Genomic DNA, 25,428 nt, shown 5'->3' on the forward strand with positions numbered 1-25,428 from the left:
TTACAGAATAAAGTTATTTAGTTTCATGAAAAAATTGTCTTTGATTTACAAAAAAAATCTGCAATTACTTAGTTGTCACCCCATATATAGTATTTTATACTTCAATGTATCGAACGCTCGAGACGTGCAAGCTGGGTTTCGCGTTCACCGAAGCTGTGTTGACCTGCTCTTTCACAAACTCACGGACATGCAAGCGAAGGCTGGCACGTACTTGAAGTCCACATTTCCAAGGCCAAGGAAACAAAAGTATATACTACAAATTAAAAAAGGGCCTTAAATGTTAAACCAGCCGAAGTTATTTCACTTTAAGAAACTCTATGTAATTTTAAATTTGTTCAGTTTACTTACAGGTACGCCTACAAATAACATCATTTTCAGAGAAATATCCGAGAATGTTCAAAATACTAATCAGCGGATAATAGCTCAGATTGTGTCACTCCGCTGTTCAGTTGATTATCACCGGTAATCCCAATTTATCGATTCAACGATGTTCTCAGCAACTAGGTATTGTAACTCCTCTCAGAATATTCAAGGCGCGCTAATACTCGTACTCCTTCCTATTGCAGACAATGTTGTTTATCGGATTACAGAACATTTTATCTTAAAAGTACAACGGCAATCGAGAATGAAATGGCGAAGGTAAAAATAGTCGATCGAAAGAAATGCAATCACAAATTTTGTGCTGTGTCACTGCAATGAAAAGAAGATGTGTGAAGAAAATGTTCAAGTTACTTTAAATCGCGCTTTGTGCAAAAAATTCATAAGTTACAATACTTGGAAGGATAAGAATTAGAACGTCACCAACGAAAAATTAGTATGCCATTTGTAGACTGCAAACAGCAGCAACCTATGTGCTTTAATTTGATACATACTTTGAAACTTTGAAAAGCGAAAGGGATACAGCGCCCATCTAGCACGTATGAATGTGAGTGCGTAGGTGTGTTATGTGTATGCCAAAGAGCTTGTAATTTGAATGGCTACATAAACACATATGCACATATGTATAAGTACTTGTACTGTACAGAGATACAAGTTTGCCCTCAGGCGTCTTAATTAAATTTTCCAACAAGTCAAATTAACAGTCTTTGGAATGCTTTTTTTGGCATCGCTGCTAATGCAGCTTTGCATTCTCATATGTACATACACACACACATTCAATAGTCAATCAGACTCTCGGCTTAAAAGCGTTTTGCTTTCTTTTACCTACACATTCGTTTTAGAACTCTTCATTTGCGTGTAGGAGTAATTTTATGCGTAGGTAGTTGAACGATTTTCAGCAAAACGGCAAAACAGTGGAATTTTCTACTATTGAAAGTTGGTACAAATACATGCGTACTCTTAAATACATGCGAATGCCTGTCAGTCGACGCTTCTGCGCTTATTGCCGCTTGACATTCCAAGCCACTGCTATTAAGGCTAATTGCAATTGTTTGTGCATGGCGTTGAGCGTTGGAAGTTTTATTTGGTACCAGGCTATTTGGCTTTATTGCTACGGATTTTCGTATTATGGTATTTTAGCATTTTGCTGGCAAAACATGAAATGAGCATAGATGATATGAAGCGCCCGACAATTTCATTGAGTTTTAAGCAAATTAGTAAAAGTGCTTACCTTCAGATACATAAATGCTACCAATAATGCGGTGTAGCCATTTGAATTCATAGAGTCAGTAGAGCCAGCTAAGCAGTAAAGAGTTCAAATTGTGGCAAAGACAGTGAAATAAATTACAGTTGAAGGAGTGTCTTTGGTGGAACTGCTCTCCACCGCGAAGCTCATTTTCTTAATTATATTGCGTCGGCATGATTAAACACCTTTAATTCACACAGTAAAATATTTTACTCGAAACGTAGTGGAAGCGAATTGTGTTGAGGATGAAATATTTGAGTTATCATAATTGTGTGGTGTGTGTGTGTGGTGGTGTGAGGTGAAATTTTACTATATCAACATTTTGGCGTAGGCGTTAGATAAGATAAGGCAAGAAAAGTTTTACGCGTAACTGTGTATTTAACACCTAACTGTCAAGACGAAAGATTAGAATTAATTTTTCCCACGCTTCGAAGGATTCAGTTTTTAACATAAATGATACAATACGGAAATTATGGTGAATGATAGGATAAACTCAATTATTTTAAATGAAATTTACGAAAAATAATCATAAAAATTTAATTAGAAATATGAAAGACCAACGGCAAGCGATGATATCATCTACATTTCTCAAGATAATTAAACTATTTTTTTTGCTTTAAATTACTTTACTTAATTATGAATAATTATGTTATACTTCGAAAGGCGTTAGTAGCAAGCACTATCGGTCTGTGTTTTTTGTTTTCTTTTTTCTTTTTTGTTCCAAAGAAATGCAAAGGCGGATATTAACAGGTAGGTAACTCAACCGTGAATGAAGGGAAATAAAATTATTATTATTTGTTGCCAAATACTTATATATGTATATTGTACATGTACAATATATAATTGGCGCTTTCAACCAATAAAGGACGTAAGGAGCTCCTTCTCCTATTTGTGGTGTGCGTTTTTATGTTTTTTCACAAATGGAACAATCTACAGTTTAATGACGCCTCCGAACAGCAGATGTCTTTTGATGAGAAGCTGCTTCATGGCAGAAATACTCTCGCAGGTTTGCTATTGTTTAAGAGGAGCGACCGCTATTAGAAAGAACTTGTTCTATGCTCTAAATAGGAATTAAAGGATCACTTTTTTTTTTTACCTTGTTCACTCCTCTCGGGAGCATAGGGCATCGACAAGACTCTTCTATCGTACATGGTTCTGTGCTGTTGCTTTTCAACAGTTCCATGAGATGTCCGCATCTGCTAGTTCGCGCAGCTTCGAACTTCTCCAAGTGTTTTTTGGTCGACCGCGATCTCTACTCCTTTGCGGGTTCCAGTCCAGTGCCATTCTCGTGATGCTATCTGGAGATTTTCTCAACGTCTAACGTATCCATCGCCACTTTCTGCGTTTGATTTGGCTAAGGATGGATTCCTCGTTCGTTGATCTCCACAGTGCGTCGTTACTGATGGTGGTTGGCCAGAATGTTCTGCAGGCGATGCGGAGGCATTTGTTGATGAAGGATTGTAGCCTCTGTGTGTTAGACACCAGCCATGTACAACAATACTGACTTTTCGCATGAGCCGAATATTCGTAGTTTAGTGCGCTTGGAGAAAGGATCGCATATACATATATATACAGGGTGGCTGATGAATTTTGCTACATTAAGAAACTCAAATAACTTTTTTTTTTAGTGTATGGAATTCATATTTTTTTTTTCAAGTTGAAGGTCATTAAATTTTATTAAATGTAGCTTAACTAGTTTTAAAAATAATTGAATTTAAATGCCCCCCATGCTCGTTGACACAAGTGCGGCATCTTAGTAAAAAGTTGTTCATTGCTGCTTTGAGAGTTGCGACAGGAATAGCCGCAATTGTTGCCCGAATGGATTGTTTTAGTTCATCCAAATTTGTTGGCTTTGTTTTATAAACTTCTTGTTTACATAAACCCCACAAGAAAAAGTCAGGTGCAGTAAGGTCAGGCGACCTAGGTGGCCAACGAAATTCGGAGTTTCTTGAAATCAGTTTATTGGGAAATTTTCGTCGCAACTCTGTCATAACAGTCTGGGCTATGTGAGACGTTGCCCCATCTTGTTGAAACCACACAGAGTTGAAAGGAATTCTCTTTCGGCGTAGTTCTGGATAGAAAAATTCTTTCAGCATTTTCAAATAACGGTCTCCAGTAACCGTAACGGTGTGACCATTTTCTTCAAAAAAATAAGGCCCGACAATACAGCGTGAAGAAACCGCACACCACACTGTCACGCGAAGAGGATGCAATTCCGTCTCGTGGAGTATCTGTGGGTTAGAAGTACTCCATATTCGACAATTTTGTTTGTTCACATTGCCGTTTAAATCGAAATGGGCCTCATCAGACATGAAGAGGCAGTTTAACATGTTTTGGTCTTCTTCCACCATTTGCAGGATCTTCTGGCAAAATTCCAAGCGAATCGGCAAGTCTGCTGCATTCAGTTTGTTAACCATTTGAATTTTGTAGGGAAATAAGTCTAAATCTGTGTGCGTTATTGTTTGCAAAGACTGTCGGCTGACACCAAGTTGAGCAGATAAGCTTCTTGTTGAAACCCTTGGATTGCTTTGTATAGCTGCAGCTACAGCAGCGATCGTTTCCTCCGTCCGAACTGGTGGGTTTCGATGATAAGGCCTTCTTGCGACTGTTCCTTGCTCAGCAAAATTATTCACCAGTCTCATTATGGTCCATCTGCTCGGGGGATCGCCGCCAAACATCCGCCTGTACTCTCTCTGTACCAAAACTACGGACTCCAGTGCGTGATAGCGGCGGACTATCTAAATTCTTGTTTGCGTGTCCCAGTTATCCATTTTAATAAATTTTAAAGATCAATCTACAAATTAAAACAAAAATGGAACAGATAACTTAAAAAGAAAAAAAAGTTATTCAATTTTTTTTTTGGTAGCGGCTTTCATCAGCCACCCTGTTTTTCTATCATTTGGTGTTTCATGCTCGGGATTTAGAACTCGTCCACTTCTAAATGGTAGTCACGTACCAACTCATTCTTCAAGGGTGGCCGTTCTCCTACTACTACTTACTCAAAGCAAAAAAATTAGACGTCTTTATACAAAACCAAATTAAATTGTGCGACCTTTTAAAAAATGTTCCTCTCTTAAGGAACTTGGCTTCGTTTATAGCAGAGATGATATCACGTTTTATTATTTGTTTGCAAATTAATATTACATGGGAGGCGGGCGCGGTTATCGACCGATTTTCCCCATTTTTAATATAAACAGTGTAAGTGCTCTTGCTGAGTTTCGCAAAACTATCTAAGGCCTTTCTCGAGTTAGAGCTTGCAACGTCAGATGGCCGGATGGAAATTCGTTCCTAACATATAAAAACATATAACTCATACATCGGAACTGAATGAGGTGGGAAGTTACCGAGAAATACGAGTTTACATAAAAGCAGGCATGGCACCGCCCATTTTTGAGTTTTATTTGCGTCGTCTTTTTTTTCTTCGGGTTCGTCATTTAAGCAATTTTACTTCATTTACATTTTTTACATAGGCCAAATCGTCCGTTTTCGAAACCGACCTACCTAACATGAAGAGTAATATGTGGTTTCAAGTTTAATTGATAAAAGTGATACGGAATCGAATCCTTTCATCATTCTGAGCAGTTTGGTATATACTTATAAATAAATATGTTTATATATCTATTTTAATCCTTTTATGCTGTAATGAAATTAGTTTCTCTCCAAAAAATAGTCTGGAAACACTCAAACGAGTTATTGACTATTTATTTTTACTTAGGAGGTAGGTAGGTAAAATAGTTGTAGCCAGTCAGGCACTCCTCAAGTAGCATTAAAGCGCCGTTTTGATACCATTATGAGACCTCCAATAGGCAGATATCTACAGCCTGCCAGAGCTGTTGATATAATGGAGAAGATTGATGGGACTTAGGTTGGCGCACTTAGGTTTACTTAGGAAATAATTGTGAATATTTTTCGACATTTTTAATTTAATCGATTGATATTGATATTATATTTGAATAGGTCGAGCCAAGGAGCACCAAGCAATTTAGTGGCTCCTAAAAAACTCAGGATAAAAAGCCCATTGTATATAGAGCTCTGGAAAGAAGGTAGATAGTCTAGGGGGAAAGGAGAAAAATATCAGAGAAAGACATAGGAAAGAATAGAGACAGAGACAGAGAAAGAGATAGGAAAGAATAGAGACAGAGACAGAGAAAGAGATAGGAAAGAATAGAGACAGAGACAGAGAAAGAGATAGGAAAGAATAGAGACAGAGACAGAGACAGAGAAAAAGATAGGAAAGAATAGAGACAGAGACAGAGAAAGAGATAGGAAAGAATAGAGACAGAGACAGAAACAGAGAAAGAGACAGAGACAGAGACAGTGATAAAGATTCCAGAATATTTGGTAAATCTGTAAATATCCTCCAGTTTTAGAGAACGAATATAACTTATTCTCACAACAATGGAACCCAAAACTCGTAGCCGTGCTCTAGCAAAGGCAGGACACTCACAGAGAAAGTGCTCAGCACTATCCGCCCCCTCCAAGCAAGACAGGTACATTGGGTCCTCAATGATTCCAATGGTGGTCATATTTTCTTTTTTTGGAAATTCGTCCCCAAAAGCAACGTCGAAATTTAGATATAATGAACTCGGGACTGTCTTTGAACTGTTTATTTGCGATGGGAGAACTGGATGCTAACTACAAATTTTTGCAAACTATGAAATTTTTGCATACAAGATTTCCCGAATACCGTTATTTGAAAATAATATGATGAAAGGTGATATTAAGCAAAATTTATATATATTTTTTTTTTTTTTTTGGTTAAAATCATATTTTAAGTCTGTCATATTTTTCCGCTCCAATTGTTTTAAATTTTACTGCTTAAAGTAGACGTTAAAATTTCCTAAATCGTCTTTGTTTTTTTTTTCGGTTAATTTTTGTTATTTTTTCACTATTTATTGCATTTACTGCACGTAAAAAACTACATTTCGTTAATCCGTTTAGCTTCTTAAGACAGTTTTCACTACTTGTGTTTCAGATCAACAATAATAAAAATGACAAATGAAAACATACTTCCGCTCGTATATAAAAGTCAACAATCACAGATAAACTATAGCAACAAAAAACAAAACTAACACACATTTTTTATGCAGCCCTACACACAATGAACCAAATGAATGTTAAAATAGCGTTTTTGGTCATTCAAGCGTTCAAGTGATAATCTTTGCTCAGTCATAACGTTTAATTTATGTAATTCAACTGCAAAACGCGCTTGATTGCATATTTACAGTGGGGCCTTATGAACGTTAGGTGTAGCTAAACGCTTAGCGAAAAAGTACCTTCCAATCTACCACAAAATATATTTGAAAGCTATATCTTCAAATTATCGAAGAACTGTCCCTCATATTCTTCACCTTGATGAATTTCTGCAACTGCAGGCATTTCAAGCTATTATGGGGTTTTTATAGGCCTACTACCTAGGGGATCAGTGGCTTTAGCACTAATTTACTTCTCTGCCACTACAACCATTTAATCAGGTGTATATAATATATACATACACAGTGGCGCAAAATTAATCATCCATGTAATCTGGTATCTACTTATATACCCTCTGATCTTGGACTTTGCATGATGATAACGCGCCATCGTACCGAGCCCAATTCGTCCTGGATTATTTGACCAAACACCAAGTAAATGCCATCGTGCAAGCACCGTATTCACCTAATATGGCCCAGTGCGACTTCCTTTTGTTTCTTAAGTTGAAGTAACCACTTCGTGAAAGGTTATTTCAGTCGATAGAGGAGAGAATGCGACGAAGGAGGACTGGGTTAAACGTTGGCACTTGTGTTGCTTCAGACGGGTCATATTTTGAAGGAGAAAAAAATTTGCGTAAAATTTAACTCTGTTTTGTTTTATTTAAACATTCCCGATACCTTTCTGATCATAGGGTTTAGACGAGAGATATAAATTATTGTTAGAGCACTATGTGCTTATTAAAAAGAAAACCGGAGGTTTTTTGTTTTTAGCGCAATGCGCTCTTCTTTATTACAAGTCAAAACGGAACTGGACTTAACTTATACTATAAATCAAAATCTAACTTGTCCCTATTCTTGGCACAATTATTTTTCTGGCAAATACTCTATTGTTGTTGTTGGCCTGAAAAGCGTGGAATTCCAATGTTGTTGTTGTAGTTTGCATAGGTAGATGAATATGGAGTTGTTGTTGTAGTCTGCACTTGTCGGTAAGTATGAATATGATCCCTACCGCTGCAGTTGTGTGAATTTAATTTGTGGGACCATGAAAAGTTTAGCTTTCCCACGCTAATGCAAAGTAGCTAAGTCTGCACATGGTATTCATGTGTCACTCGTGGGAGTCATGTGTTAACTTATATGAGAAAGACTTGGTCTTAACAAGAATATTTTTTTTTTTTAATGTTTAATTTTTTTGTGCAAAATGATTTTATTTTTCACGTAGTCTCCTCTCAGCTCGATGCACTTCTATCTTTTGTATCTCCTTAAAAATAAGATTCATGCAGCCTTTCCAAATACGAACTAGTTTCAGCAATGACTTCATTTTTAGAGCAACATTTATTTTCTCTGAACCATTTTTTTACATTTGGAAATAGAATATAATTGCTGCGTGTTAAATTCGGCGAATAGTGTGGATGACAAAGCAATTCGCATTTTAACTCAAGGCATTTCTGAAATTGTCTCATGTGCATGATTATTTGCAATTGTCAGCAACCGCTGCACCCATCTCGCGGAAACCTTTTTCATATCCAAATGAGTTCTGTGTCAGAAAAAACGAACCGGTTTTTTTTGTAACTTCAAGATATAATTCATTCGGTTTTTTTGCTGCGTAATAGTCCCACTCAAAGGCTACGACGCCAGTGCTAACTCAGGTTAGTGGCATTTGAAAGTTTCCCGGAAGCGCAACCAAACAAAAATGAGTGAGAAGTACGCGAAGAGTTTTGGGGCGGTATTTTTTTGCACGCATTCGAAAGGGCTGGAATTATCTTACACCGCAGTCGCAAAAGTGATTAAAAAATCAAAAAAGTTTGTTGTGATGTGGAATCAGCTGTATAAGGTGAAGAAAGTTGTTAATGACTTTTCTGAGCGCGGCTTGAAGCGAGTGACGACAAAAAAGCAAGATAAAGTGATCGTCCAACTTTTTAAGCGGAACCTTTCTTTGTGACCACGCCAAGAACGCACAATTCTTGCTAAAAAGGGAGTAGATTTGAGTATCAACACCATCAAATGACGACTGAAGGAGGTGAACATATCCTACCGTCCCACATCATCCAAACCACTGAAAAACACATTGAAAAATAACAAAACAAGAAAATGGCATCACAGTAACGGACTGACCTTCCTAGCCCCAAGACGCCAACCCCATTTTAAATGCTTGGGGATTTATGAAAACGCATCTTGCTGGAAGGCCAGTCCATGATTTAAAGCAACTCGTGCGGCAAGTTCGCAAAATCTGGTCCTCTTTGAAGACGAGTTAAGCAGAAAAGCTGGTTCAAAGCATGCCGAGAAGATGTCACGCTTTTTTATCGTTGCAAAATCATAATAGATAGTAGCGTTGAGAAAGGTTATATTTTAGAGAAATTTCACTTTTAAAATATTAGCAGCGCCAACTCTTGGCCTAGACGAGGTTATGCTAATTACCAGCTCTCGGGTATACAATATTAAAGGATAAGCGTATAAATTATACGTAAAATCCGGGCAATACTGTTACGAGAAGGTTTGACGTGACCGTCGTTTACTATAAGGGGGCGCAAAATTAATCAATGTCTCGGAAACTTAATAATTTTTACAATAGTGTCATTGAGTGATTAATTTGGCTCCACCTGTTGGTAAAAGGCGATCGGAATTAGTTCAACCTTCTCTTAACAGTTTTCCCCGGATTTTACGGATATTTCATACACTTGACCTTTAATGATGACCAATTATTTATATTTAACACTTCTGAACTAAGCAGTTACAGCTTACAAACAGGCAAGCAATGAAGCGCTTATCAAAGGTTAAGAAAATGATTTCCATCACTCAAAATAATTTTGTTTTGTTTAGAAAAAATGTATGCAGAAACAAACCTGGATGATTTATTTTGCGCCATAAGCTCAAAAATTCAGATATCGTCCTTTTATCTTTGGAAATTTCATCGATAGACTCCCCAAGAGTTGTTTACAAATTAACAAATAATATAATAAATGTATCTCCTCAAATACTAATAAAAACTCTGAAATGTTTATGATACTGTCCTACTTTATATATTTATACTCTTTCTTTTTTATATATTTATATACTTTTTTTAATATACTACCCATAATTAAAGTAATTATAAATATTTGCGTGTCTGAGCACTTTGGTAATATAAATTTCGTATTAATAGAAAATGATAATACATTTAATTTGTAAAAAAGTTTGTGAAATTGTTAACTAGTATAAACAAGGCAATTTGTTTATCGCAAACAATACCCACGCTGACAATCCTTTCCAGCACCTACCCGAAATAGTATTGAATTTCCACTCGTGAAAGCTTTTAGCACACACGTGTCTGTTCAACTAGTTGCACAAACGATATATATATATTCATTTGCACGTACATATTTACCCTCGTTGTAACTTCATTTTGCACATCTGTTTATAAAAGTTTTTATTTTTAAACAGCAGAGTTCGAAAATGTAATATAATTCCACAGTTTGAACTTGTTCGAGTTTCCGTTTTGCGATTTGTGTGAGTGAATTTCCGTTCAAGCGTTTCAGAGGTTTTGTCAGTTTCTTTACTTTACGCTTTCTGTCAGTCTAGAAAATTTACGGCACACATGCTTTAGGTACGAAAAAAAAGCATTAGGATCATTGGCAGAGCAAACACTTACATATATTTTGTTCCAACCGACTCCTTGACGTGGAAAACCGCAAAAAAGCACAGTAGCATTAAATTACTGGCACAGCAACAACGGCAACTTGTTTATGTGTTGTCGTTGTAGTGAAATTTTCGACAAGAAAATAAATGTTTGACACCTAACATGTGCGCCTACATGCATACTTGCACTTACTTGCGCGTATACCCTTTCTGGGTGTTTGGCCGAGCTCCTCCTCCTATTTGTGGGGTGCCTCTTGATGTTGTTCCACCAATGGAGGGGCCTACAATTTCAAGCCGACTCCGAATGGCAGATATTTTTTATGAGGAGCTTTTTCATGGCAGAAATACACTGGCAGGCTTTCCATTGCCTGTCGAGGGACGACCGCTATTAGAAAAAAACTTTTTCTTCATTTTGGTGTCTGACTGAGATTTGAACCTACGTTCTCTCTGAATTCCGAATGGTAGTCACGCACCAACCCACTCGGTCACGGCGGCCGCCTACATGCATACTTGCATATATATACATATATATAATATATGTATACAATATATGAGCACAAGTATATAAGTAGTATTTCAGTCGAGTGAACAGAAAAAGTCTGACGGTACCATTCCAGGTGAATAAGGAGCTTGCGACACGGTGCTAGCGCTGTTTTTGGTCAAACATTCACATACCAGATGAAATGTGTGAATCGGCGCATTGTAGTGGTGAAGAAATCACGAGTTATTTCCACACAAGTCCGGTCTTCTGCAGCAATAATTCCATTTCAAATGATTCAGTACGCTCAATAAATATTATCTCTTACCCTTTGATCTGCGCAAAGAATTCGGAGTCGACTACTCCACGACAAGCAAATAAACCGGATAACAAAATATTGGCATTGATTGAGATTTTAGTGTTTGTCTCGTCAGAGACTTAGCATTTCGATGACTGCAGGTTCAATTCCAGAGGAGGTGTTGGCGAATATTTAGAAGGTGAAAATATCTGCAAGCTGCTAACCCGTTCTCTGTGAATTTGACAGAATCAGCTATTAGGCCGATGTAATAAGTAGACATTTGCTTTCAATTTTTGTTGAATTGATTTTCATTTTTATTGTTATGGTCTCGTGGATTTACTCTACAACGCTGTTCTATTTCCTGCTTGTCACTTGTTGAGTCACAGCCAGAACTGCTCTGACAAATGTCGTAGTTCTGTAATCTATCATTCTCGATACAATTCTATTTTTTATTCATAGACTTTTAAGTACTCTCTGTGCAACCACCGTTTTAACTCATCTCATTTTTAAAGCTCGAGTGAAGCAAATAAATCAACTATTGTTTGCGTGTTGCGTGGTGAAAAGAGTATAGAAGGCTTAGCTCATTTGCTGACGTAACCGGGGTTGTGACAGTGGTTTATTTACGAAAAAACTGAGATTTTGTTGGTGATTGGTTGGTGTCGTTCGTCTGAACAACGACTGATTTACACTGACGAGTGTAAGAATGTGACTGAAATGAGCGGATACAATTCTGCTGCTGAATGCCCTATGGCGAGGTAACCAAATTTTCAGATGATCTAACCTTGTAATCTATCATCCTTGAACGCTATAAAATTCGAGTTTACTTTTTGTCGTCATTTTTTTTACCAATCCAGAAATCGATTATTTTTGCGTAAAATTTTTGCGAAAATGGCTTGAAACTGTTCTAAGGTTGATCTTTAGCTCTTAGGCGATGCTATGACTACTAACATGTCAGTCAACATCGATTATTTGAGGTTATAAGGTTTTATCGACATTATCGGCATTTTATTTAACATCAAAAATGTCTGAATGGAATCGGCGAAACCAAAATTTCACGTTATTAGCTGTTACAGTATCCCATAAACCATACCATAAACACCATTTACAATTCCTGGCTTGCACTTTATCAAAGAAAAGCTTTAAAATGTAACTCTTGTAAAATAAAATATAAAAAAATTGAACTCTTAACACTGTTAAAATCTATCAAAAATCAAAACGAGTTCCGAGCTACTTGGAACTGACTTAATTTGACATCGTACCCATGACCGCGTACCCAGAATTTTAAGGAAAATTTATTTATTTAATTAATTTATTTATTATTAAAAATGTTGCAGTAGCTGTAAGACTTTTTACACTTTTACTATACATCAACTGGTCCTGGCTAAAAAGGTTCAGATTTTAATGTAAACTTGATGAGTATTCTAAAATTTGGTTCAAAGTTTGAAACCTGAGTTACGAGGTTTGTGTTGTAGCATGAACTATATTTTTATTACAACATAAAAAAATTAAAAAAAAGGTGCGTGTGTCAGCTCCGACGCGCGACTGGAGTTTACTCCTTAAGAAGATTACCGTGATATTTAAAAATATATTTACTATGCAAAAGGAGTAAATGAAGACCTTTTCTATATTAGTGGAAAAATATAAATTTATTTATTCTATTCGCTATAGTAAGCCACCTGGAATGAACAATTTTTTTGGGGTTTTTCTTTTTTAAGCTGTCGTTGGAATGTTCACTACAAATATCAAATAGGTATTTTTGATTCGTACTTAAATCTCTTTCACTGGATATATCTAGTAGTGTGAATATAATTGGTTTATAATTGACGAAAGAAAGCTTCTCACAATCCTTTAATTTTTTCTCTATTTCACCGTTAAAGCTTTCAGACGTAGAACCATCAATGCATTCAAACAAATATCTAAGCGGTAGTTCATTGGCATGTAATTGACAGACGAACCATTGTAAGGGTTTTTGAAGACAATCTCCTCCAAAGGTTCAGACGATATCACTGGTATATGCTGGTATATGTATATAGGTTCTCAACGAACGCACTAGATAGGAAACGGAAATAAGCACCAAAATGTGCGCGTGCTATTTCTCACTGAAAATTAGGAACCACAAGGAAATATATTTTTCCTACAAGTTTGCAGCTACAACCAAGCGCTACATGGCAGGCAGTGCTATTTCTCCCTGGAAATTAGGAACCACAAGGAAATATATATTTCTGACAAGTTTGCACCAACAAACCAGCGCCACAAGGTATGCAGAGCTTTTCTCACGAGAAAGCAGCACCCACAAGGAAAATTTATTTCCTACAAGTTTGCACCAACAACCAAGCGCCACAAGATATGCACTGCCTTTTCTCACTAGAAATTCGCACCCACAAGGAAAATATATTTCCTACAAGTTTGCACCAACAAACAAGCGCCACAAGGTATGCAGTGCTTTTTCTCACTAGAATATAGAAAAAGGGCAACGCGTCACTTCCGTCAGCGTACACTTCCGGTGATTCACACGATTTTACTACCCATATTTTTCATACCATGGTCCTTATATATCGTTTCTTTAGAAGTAAACTCCAATAAAAAATAAATAAATAGTAAAAATGTTTCAATACGTTGCGCTGCTATTGCTGTGAACACAAGTATAAATATATAGGGTGCGGCACTCGAAGTGTAATCAATTAAAAAAGATATAAATTTGGTTAGGGAAATTACTTTTATTCAATTCAAAGTAAAAAATGTGTGAAAATAATACACAACTAAAAATCTATTTACTGTGCTCGGTATGACCACTTTTTGCCTTGACTATGCCCTCGAGACGGTCCAAAGAGAATAATTCATCAGATTCAGTTTGGTGAATTTGAGAACCATGGTGTGGACGTTATGAAGTTCGGAACGTTGTTTTTTAGCCATTTTTGGTTCACTCGAGCTTTGTGAGACGGCGCTGAGTCCTGTTGAAACGTCCATGGTCTGCCACCGAAATATTTGTCTGCCCACGGCTTCAAAGCAACCTCCAGAATACTTTCTTTCGCATTTACCTTGACGTCAAGCTCGATGAAAACGATTGGAGAGCGGGTGCTGCCTTCTGGTGGCCAATCGATGACTCAAATTCTCCTATGAACGGTCGGTCAAATAAATCCTATCGTTTTGGGAGTTAACGAATTGCTCAATTTGAAAAATTTTCTCTTCAGAAATCACAATGTTCGGAAATTGACCGACAGCTCTTGACAACTCTTTCGCTCTCCTAAGTCTGACTTGTTGCTGCTTTGATGCGAGATCACGCGCCTTTTGGATCTTGTAAGGTTTGACTTTGAGATCATTTGTCAGGATGCGGCGGATGTTACGGTCAGATATTTTCAGTTTTTTCGCTTAGACCGTCGTTTCGCTGAGGATTTCGCTCAAGTCGCTTCTTCACTTTCCGAACCATTTCTCGTGACGTTGCAGTTGATTACACTTCGAGAGCCGGACCCTCTATTTAGTATATTATAAGTATTACCTAATAGTTCAAGCAAATTATATACTACTACCAAAATTCAATGATCTATAAAATTGCATACCCGAAACCTTTCTAGAAATGTGGATGAAAAATTTTATACAAAGTTGGAAACTTTACTTTATATGGTTTTTATTGTAGTTTAAACTATATATATTTTTGTAATTATTGAAATTACAAAATAAATAAGTAAATAGTTAAACCTTATCAATATTTGGTGTACATTTTCTGTTGACGCTGACTGTTTATATATTATATGTATATGCATATCTGCTGCTGCGAAAAGAGTTGCTTAAAGTGTTGTTTGGTTTGTAAACCTTGAGATTTTCACGAATAACCTTGTGGCAGAAAATATGTAAATCTTTTGTGTACCCCAATCAACCTGACATGAACTTCAAAAATCGAATTAAATAAACATTTGCTTTTCTTTCTTATACTTGTAGATGTTGTCACATATTTTACATCGTCTTAAATGAAAATGGAATTTCGTACCACCTTCTAAACACATCCAAACGCAACCAACCGAATAGGATGTTTGCCCACCCACATTTGCGCCCACAATTGGCAACGGTTGCCATTGCTGCCAGCGCATTAGCCACATCCGAAGCAACAACCGATAAAGTACTGCTGCTTGATGAGGATATCATCATCAGTCAAGCTTACTATTCCAATTCGCCGCTTTTCGCCTTTGACTCCTCGTCGTTATTGGATTTCCAGCAGTTGTTGCAGAGCGATGCATTCAAGCAGAATATGTCACTGACACTTAATATCTCAACGGAAAATCTAACGGATCTGCTAAATACTGCGCAGTTAAATCAAACCTATGAACTGCCGCACCAACAACTCTCCATGTCTGTGTTGATTACGCTCACCGTTTTTTATGCAATAATATTTATCGCGGGTGTGTTGGGTAATCTCATCACATGCATTGTTATATCGCGAAATAAATTTATGCATACAGCGACAAATTTCTACCTATTCAACTTGGCTGTATCGGATTTGTTGTTGTTGCTGTCAGGTGAGATTCTATTGAGAATATTTAATAATACTTACTTACTACAAATAATATAATACTTATGTATAAATTTGAAAAGGAAATATGGTGACAACCTGTAAATAAGTTTTCAAAGCTATTTTAGAATTAAGAATCGGAAATGGGGTGACAATAACGGATACACACAGCTAGATAGAAAATTTGATGGGAGAGGAATTGAGTTTCCATGATTACACGAACAAAACGTGCAGTCAATTCATAAACAGAGCAGAAGTGATACGAAATTTTTTATGCACGAGTGCTTTAGACCAAAATGGTATTATAATTTTCTTCACATAACGGAATCGAGGTAGATATAGATATACACTGCGTTAAATATTTATGTAAATATAATACAGGGACTTATTGACAAGCTTCCACAATTTATTTATTTGATATTTAATTTCAGTAATTTATTTATATAATTTGTAGTAATTGTGAAAATATAGTTCACTCTCCTTTAAAAATCATGCAAATTCAAGCCTATAATACCTTTGAGCAAATATAAAATAATTGAAAAAAATTTTATCAAAATCTCAAACATTTTCATCAGAATTTTTAGAAAATTTCGGGTATGCAGTTTTATAGTTTACTAGCGGACCCGATAGTCTTCGTTCTGTCAAATAGATTTTGAATGTGGCAATTTATACAATATTTCGACCTTAAGACGTTTGTACTCTACTGACCCTCACACACCGCCCTATCATCATGGTGATGGTTCTGTTCAGGAGAATTAAATAAAAGGGTCAGCTCGGGTGAGCTAAGTATTTTCGCTTCCACGAACTTTGGCCACCCTTTTGGGACCCACTAAAAACCCCGACTGGGATGTTTGCCAGAGGGTTTAAAACTAAGAGGGGAACTTAAGGTTCAAACCTGATTGAAAAATAATCTAAAGAGGTGCTTCAATGACAAAACATAGAGATAATTAATTATTTATTATTATTATTACTAACATAGGGTTAATAACCGATATAACAAAGAATAATGAAATGAAACGTATATAAGTATTTTCAGTAATCGCTTTATTGTAAATCAAGTGAATCATACTTATTAACAAAAATCTGTTTTATTTTTGTCGTAGTGCTTTATGATATACAATGTTTTTTGTTTGATCACCTGGTGAATATACAAACAAATCTGATGGTTTTTCAACACTGGAGCAGGCAACATACAATTGACCATGTGAGAAACATGGGTTTTCTAGGTTAATTAATAATGTTTATCTTTTGGTATTCTTAAAATATGTTTGGATTTGTTCAGCCCTGCATGATTATTCTTAGAATTTACTTAACTATTTTTATTTATTATTTGTGAATAAAATCATTCCTTAACTCCTTAACTGAAACTAAAACAAAAGGCAAAATATTGCGAGGCCAATCAAATCTATAGCTCTTACATTTTTTTACTTTTCAATTTGGTCAGCTTCACGATATTATCACTTTTGTGTAAACGCATTAGATCCTCCAACGCGGACACGCACACACACACGAATGCGCAATATTTGTATGGGAAAAAGAAAAGGGCTGTTTTAGGGGTTTCCCGGAAATTATTCGAATTTTTCTCGCCGTACAAACCATCCTTGGACTTCAAAAAACATTTCAAAAAAAGAATTGTTAAGATTTGTCCATGGGTTGTTGAGTTATGCGCTTACCAACACATTTTGCGATTCATTTTTATATTACAGATTAAATTTTGGTGTTATAAAGTGTGAGTTTAAAGTGGCTAAAAGTCGCGTCGATTTTTGACAACTTTTTGGATAATGGTGTTCTTCTCTATAAATAAATTTTGAGCATTCATTATAAGGACAAAATTAATTCACAGCAGCGCCAAAAAAAAAATTGTCAGAAATCAAGGCAAATTATGAGCCATTTTACACTTGGTTTCTTACACCAAAATGCAATGGGCTATAAAACTGCATACTTAAAAATTTCTCTAAAAGTTCTGATTAAAAATGTGAAATGTGGATTCAAATTATATGATTTTTTTTTTTTCATTTCCTCAAAGTATGAAATTTGGTACTAAAAGTTTTTGTAGGAAGAACGGGCGACGAATGAATGGGGTTTTAATGGTGGATAAAATATATATTTTATTTCACATACTTCCGGTAGTGGTTTCACTCGGCTTTAACAGTTCATAATTGATCACACGCAGTTGATCTCACTTAATACAAGGCATAACCTTGACACCGTGAACATTCGATTTGCCCGCCTACGTGGACGCATGTGTCAGCTTTTCCCATGATTTTCTGCGCTTCGTGTACTCGAAGTGAGCCCACTTTTTGTTCCCAGTTTCAATGCGATGTATAAGCACTTTCCGTTTTAGTCTTTTAAGCAACTACTCACAAGCACAGAATCGGCTTTCAATACCTCACAGCTTCAATTATTTGCTGCTAAATTATTTCATTCACTTTGAGACGTTTCGAAATTAATTTTTGTGTCATTCCCAAATATGCTGCCAATTCTTTAACGTTTGATGTGCGTCGTCAATTCTGAACCTTTGCCGCCAATTCAGAATCTTCGATAATATTTTGTGTTTCAGGACAAACAGTACTTCAACATTAAAATCACTGCTCTTGTAGCGTTCACGAATGGTAGGGGGTATTTAAGAGAAGCTCTTTCTAGGTAGAACTACACTCGGGGATTTGCCATATCCTGCCGAGGAGCGACCGCTTTTAGAAAAAGCATTGTTTGTCATTTGGTGTTTCACGCCCGGCAATTCGAATTTGAGCACTTCCTAATGGTAGTCATGCACCACCTCATTCGCTTACAAGCTTATGTAATATTTTAGATCTCTCATACTTTGACAAGCTCGCCACTATATGAAAAAAACGGCAGACCAAACCTTTCTTAAGGAAAGAAATGTTACCTATTAAGGCATAGGGTCATGAAATTTGATAAATTATTTCTACATTCGATAGTCACCTTATTATTAACCCTTTATTTGTTTTTGTTTGTTTCACCTGTATGTTCGTATTCACCCAAAAGCAGTATACGTGCAAATGTGTAACTAGCGAGTGCCTAACAGCTGCTGCCCAGCGACTAACTAGTTAACATTCCATTTATTTTTTGCCTCTTTAGGAATGTAGTTCATTAGTAAAAGAAACTTTAATAAAAAACTAGCTAGGCTAAGCTCTACAATAATAGCGTTGACGTGCCCAAAAATTCCTTAAATAAAAAATTAATAAAAAGCAAATAAATTAAATGTGCTTCTTTAGAAATATAAAAAAATACACCAGAAATAAAGGCAGAACATAAAAACGTATAAAAATATAAAATTATGGTATGTGTAAGAATATATGGGGTCCACTTAAAATGCGAACGAAAATTGCGAAAACAAGAAAGCAAAGTAGAAAAAATTGAGTGTGCACTTGTATTGACAGCCATAAACGGTGTGTGCGAGTATATGGGAAACAGAAAATAAGTGTGCAACTATAGACTTATAATAATATGCAATCATTCAATTTTGAAAAGGGAAATCTAGAAGCCTGATTGAATACGCGTGCTCTCTAGAATATTGATAAACACGGACGTGCACAACAGTATCCTCAGTTTTCCGGCGCCACAGTGGATTGTACAGGCGCGCGACATAATATAGCAACAGCAGCTACTGGATTCGAATCCCATGCGGGCATAAAACAAATACAAATGTTTTTTATTTTCTTACTTTTTATCGTGGGCGCAAACGTGGTAGCCGATGGTAAGCCTCCCAGCTTTTTTGCTGCCCTGAAAAAGCTGCTAATGATAAATCATCTTCCACAAAAATATGTATAAACTTGGCCTAAATAACTTTTAAGACTGTATGCGCAAGTACATGAAAATACATGCATATGTAGATATACATATGTAAATAAAATAACTTACTTTTTGCTGATGTCGCCTTTAAAAAAAAAAATCCAGTATTTTATATGCAATATTTGTGTTTACATTTCTTTTGCGCCTTTAGCCATCAATCATTACGGCATTTTGAGCGATTTCTGCAGACCTGCAAACTAAGCTTAACTTCCGGCACAAAATATATTTACTTAAATATAAGTACGCACGTATGTAGATTAGCTGACATATTTATTTAAATAAGTGTATTGAAAAAGCTATGCAAATGAATAACTGACACAATTCTATGCAGACCCATACAATAAATCAAAGCAAAATATGTTTCCACACAATTTTGATTGAGATGTAACAGATGTGTTTTTAGACGCACCGACATTTCGATACCTGTCAAATTAGGTGTCAAAGTAAATATGCTTTTCTGGCATTTCTACTTAATGAAAATGGACATGATCCGCCCTTTTTCTTTGATTTCAAAGGTATATATTGTAACATTTTCAAATAAAGTGAGCCCAAAATTAAATCATTCCTAGGATTATAGGCAAGCGCGTTGTCAAAAGATTACCAGTTGAGCAACGAAGAGTCTTCATGTGGAGATCGTCTCTAATTAGTCTTGACCTGGATCTGGTCGATTCTCTAATTTCTCTGGATATCATTTTCTGCTTTCTAAGGGGATTTCTGCGAATTCTTTCTCGAACGGCTTTTATGGCCGAACTGGTTCGAACCATTCTGTCTGTCACTTCAGATGTTTGGAAAAAGCGATTGATCGTGCGGTAAACAAACATTCTCGAATTATTAAGTTTTTTCAGCAATTCGTAAATCTCACTTGAATTTTTACCAAACTTTTGTAATGCAATGACTGCAATGCGATTTTACTTAGCTTCCCACTTCATTGTTAACAAGCGAAATTTGCAATTCCAAATCATACGAAATAATATCAAGAAATGTGTAAGTTAACTTTTCTGGACTACGTATATTCTTATGAGCCACCTAACTTGGAAATTTACCTTCCACATAGTGAGATAAGATCGCGAGATAAAATTGTGAAAAAATGTTGCAGAATTGAAACAATCGGAAGGCCTCCATAAAACATATTTATTTACCGACATCAAGTGCCATACAACTTATAAGCTTCTGTTAAAAAAAAAGTTATATATGTTTAAAGGCAAGCAACCGTTAGTTAAGCCCTAAAAACAAATTTATTTGCTTACTGGTACGCATTCAATCAAATTGAAACACTTGCCTCCCAATAAAATTACCATGCAAAGGACACTTCCAGAATATTTTTTATGATTCACATACCTACCACGCAAGGCATAAAAAAAATAATCCAACTTGCATATAAGCATTTTAAGAGGCTTGGAAATAAGTAGAGCAGCAGGTTTAAGCTAAGTTGATTACTATCGTTGCTGCTAGAAGTAAACACACACACACACACGTACATGCGTATGTGTTTGCTGTTTTGTCACTTGTGCAAATTGTCAGAGGTCCTTGAATATCTTTCAAGCTTGACCCAAAAACCATTGACTGCAAACGAGCTTTTGTGATATATTTATAAGAATTATGTTGAAGTTTGTGTCCCCTCTTAAAAATGGAATTAAGGCATGGGAATTTGACAACGTGTTGTAAGCCTTTGCAATTTTTTAAGAGCACTTAAAATGCCTTTCAGCTTGTTATGGCCATTTCTAGAAAGTATAGTTTTGGTGTTTTTTGCTCAAGAGAAATCAATGGAGCGATTTCATATCAAGTGATACAAGAATTTTTTTCATGGTTTTCAGCTTTCTGAAAATTGGTTTATTTGTAGGTTTGAGTAAATTGACAATTTTTGGGAAAAAATTTATAATTTTTAGATATTGAAAATATTATTTATATATATATAACTGGCGCGTACAGCCTTTTTGAGTGTTTGTCCGAGCTCTTCCTCCTATTTGTGGTGTGCGTCTTGATGTTGTTCCACAAATGGAGGGACCTACAGTTTCAAGCCGACTTCGAACGGCAGAGGTGTTTTTGGTGTTTCACCGAGATTTGAACCGACGTTCTGTCTGTGAATTGCGAATGGTAGTCACGCACCAACCCATTCGGCTACGGCGGCCGCCGTAATATTGGTATTGTAATAAACTAGAAATACAAAAGTATGCTTCTATTACCTTTCACTATTTGAGAGAAACAAATCGGTACAAAACCATATTATTTGAAATCTTCTTTTAATAGGTCTAGCCATTCTCAATAAATTATTATTAAAATATTATTCATGCCCTACAATTCTTGTTAAACAAATGTTTCTTCTTAATATCAGTAGATTTTGAGATAAAAATCCATAAAAAAAGATGAATCAAAATTTTAATAAAAAAGGACTTGCAAATAAATTTAAATTTTCCAAACCGTTTGGTACAGTTCAAATACATATAACCGAAATACAACTAAACTACCAAGTAGTAAGAAAATCTGAAATTCAAAAATACACGGATTTGCTGGTGCGAAATGTAATAAGAAAGCTCCGGCTAGCCTTCAAACCAGACGTTCATAGTAAAGATCTACCGCGGAAGGGAAGTTATGATGAGGTTCACCCTATCGATACATGTCCAATTATGTTCTACAGACTCTCAACGATCTCGGATACGAAGTTTAGGGCTTTGCTGACGATTTAGTCATCATGGTCAGAGGCAAATTTGACTCTACTAGAACTGATCGCGTGCAACGAGCTCTCGACATTACGCAAAACTGGTGTCGGGAGAAAGGACTTTCGTTAAATCCGAACAAAACTTATGTGGTACCCTTCACTGAAGAAGGAAATCAGAATAGCCTGTCTAAGCGTGAAGGGAGCAATGCGAACATGCCCCGCAGCGGCTTTAGGAATGGTCACTGGACTCATTCCACTATATCTTGTAGCCAAAGAGACAGCAATCAGTGCAACTCTAAGGCTTTATAATCTATTCCATCTCAAAGAAGACAATCTTACTGGACATGTAAGGATTCTGGGTTCAGTCCTGAACTCTCCCTTCTTGACAATTCACGACAAGATGGAAAGAAAACTAGAATTCTCCAAGAAATTCAAGGTGGTTATTAGTGACCGGTCAGCGTGGAGAAACAATGAAATATTTTTAAAACAGGGCGCACAGGTGTGGTTTACTGATGGGTCCAAAATGGCAGACGGTAGTGCCGGGGCTGGAATTGTCGGACCATATTTCAAAAAAGCAATTGCAATGGAAAAAACCACTTCCATTTTCTAGGCGGAGGTCCACGCCTTAGAGCTGTGTGCCAGAGAATGTCTACATTCTCTCTGACAGTCAAGCTCTAAAATCGCTGGATAGCTTCTCATTCAAATCAAGGTTGGTCTGGGAATGTTTTAAAATCCTCAATACCCTAGCATTAAGAAACTTTGTTACCTTGAAGTGGGTTCCGGTATATGAGGGGCACGAAGGGAATGAAAATGCGGCCACTTTAGCAAAAAAGGGGGCAAACACTCCCTTTACAGGCCCTGAACCTTTCTGCGGGGTAAATAACAGCTTCAAAAGTGCCTTTCTACGTGAGCAGGAACAACGAGGCCTAATCGATTACTGGAGAGCCCAATCGGGCATGGAGCAATCGAAAAGACTCATAGGGCCAGAACGGATAAAGGCAGAAGCAATTCTTAACCTAAGCAGGAAGGACATACAACTTTACATTGAACTACTAACAGGACACTGTAAACTTAATTATCACAAAAGATAGGTGTGATAGTAAACGAGTCCTGTAGACTCTGCAAAGATGCACAAGAAACAGCAGAACACGTTCTATGCGACTGCTCAGCTGTGGCACGACGCAGACGAAATTAAGTGAGAAATGGGGCTATAGATCCAAATCTCCTGGTAGAAATTAAGCCTACAGCAGTTTTAGGAATTATTAACAGTCTAAAACGGTTCGAGTAGGCTACATGGCTGCACAATAGATCTATTCAGGTCGCAGTGCACAAACAGCCAATCAATAATATTAAGTTCCCAAAATTTGCGGTTTTGAAGGCTTGGAACCCCAATCGCATGTACCCGCGGTACACTGAGGGTCCTAAGTCTGCCTTGCCAGCCATATTTTGGTTGCGTTTTTTGTAAATTTTCTTTAGCATCCTCGGAGTTCGTGCAACAAGCTCAGACATCTTCTTCAAATGATGAAGGCTAGGTTTATCGGAAAAGTTGCCTTAATACTTAGTAATATGATTGTTTAGGAAATTTCGGATTAATCTGGTTATGTAACACCAAACTTAACCGTTTTAGAGATATTAAATTTTAGATATTACTTTTAAAACATATTTATATGTTAGTTCTAGAATCCGATTTGTTTCTGTTTTTAGGTTAAGGATATATATAAATTTATAAAACTTATCAATAAAATTTGAACCAAGCCCTGATAGTTAACACGTTGGCTGCCAATGTATCACTGGTGATCATTTCAAAAACCTACCCCCAGGTGCCATTGTATCACCGGTGATCATTTCAAAAAACTACCCCCAGGTGCCAATGTATCACCAGTGATACACGCCTAGGCCCCTAGATTTTAGGGTTTATTTTAAAAGAAAAAATATTTTATTTCATAGTAAAATACAAAGTTTTGAAATAATTCGAAATTAAAAATGAGAAAATTCAATTCAATTCTGGAAACAGAAAAAACTATATTTTTTGTTTTTAATTTTAATGTAGTTGTTGAAAATGTTTAAGACATAGGTATGGTGACCCTCGACATTGGGTGCAGTATGTTGCCACTAGTTTGGCCTTCTTCCTGGCGGCTGACGACGAGTTTGTCGTCTTTAATTCTGAATAGCACATGCCGCAACGATGTCTCTTGCGCCTACCATCCTTTGTTGCTTCTGTCGACGTTATTAAAAAGTGTTTTCCCTGCGGAGGTGAGCGCGCTATTTTGTTTAAAGGCCAGAATCAATTCCTGCAAGACCTTGTCAACTTTATAAGTTTTTAACACTGTTTCAGAGGACTGGGCATTATCTGCGAAGTGAATGAATTTGAGCAAGATCTGGAACCGATTACGAGCCATAACTTGTGGGACGAATGCGTTTTTGAACAATGTGCTTGGTTTCCAATAGTCGGTTATTGCAGGGTATTTTACCATTCCCATATACATGACTATGGCCAGGATGGAAGTAGCTCTCTCTTGGCGATCAGTATCTTTCCACATATTCATCCTACTGCTGCTGCGAGTACCGATGCCAGTTACTTGAGAGTTTGCATTCCTATTTGTCTCTTCAACAATAATATCCAATATCTCATCGGTCAAAAACTTTCTGTAACTGCAAAACCTGGGGTGGATTGGTAAATTCTTCGAAATTCTTAAAGTCTCTCCGGTAGCAGGCGAGGTCCATGCTGTCGTAGTTTCCGTCTGTTCTTCATCTGCAGTATTATTAACATTTGTAGCACTAACATCGAGGTCTTCATCAATACTGTCATCACTCCTTGTATCACTGCCTGAATCTGGGATGTACTCATCTTCATCTGGACTAAAATCCTCACCACTACCACTGGAATTTTCCATTGAATTCAACGCATCACGTATTTCCTCGGAATTCATAACTTCACAACTTCACTTCACTATTTTTCACTGTAATTTGCAACCAACTGCTCGCTATGAACTCAAGTTTGATACTGATTTATTTTGATTTACTTGTTCGAAATGTGATCACCGGTGATCACATTTCAAAAAAAAATAAGAATCGTTTTAAAAAACGGCAAGTGGTCACCAGTGAACACAGCACAAAAACATGCTCATACGCGTCAGGAGCGTGACTTTTATTCCTGGTAAAAATATCTCGTTAAAATTCAAACGGGAACATGACTTTTTTTGCTTGGCACCTGGGGGTAGATTTTTTTTTGTGATCACCGGTGATACTTG

At 36.6% G+C, this 25,428-nt stretch overlaps 1 protein-coding gene across 1 annotated transcript in view; it reads left to right on the forward strand.

Annotated features, from left to right (window-relative positions):
• Positions 1–15,085: 15,085 nt before the first annotated feature.
• LOC128854927 (melanopsin-like) overlaps positions 15,086–25,428 on the forward strand; it is a 33,282-nt gene continuing 22,939 nt past the window's right edge. The window contains exon 1 of the mRNA XM_054089407.1: positions 15,086–15,715. Within this exon, the coding sequence (XP_053945382.1) occupies positions 15,229–15,715 (487 nt within the window). The 5' untranslated portion in view covers positions 15,086–15,228. The remainder of the gene's footprint in view (positions 15,716–25,428) is intronic.

The sequence above is a fragment of the Anastrepha ludens genome, chromosome 2, assembly GCF_028408465.1.
Source record: "Anastrepha ludens isolate Willacy chromosome 2, idAnaLude1.1, whole genome shotgun sequence".
In the NCBI taxonomy this organism is placed as follows: domain Eukaryota; kingdom Metazoa; phylum Arthropoda; class Insecta; order Diptera; family Tephritidae; genus Anastrepha; species Anastrepha ludens.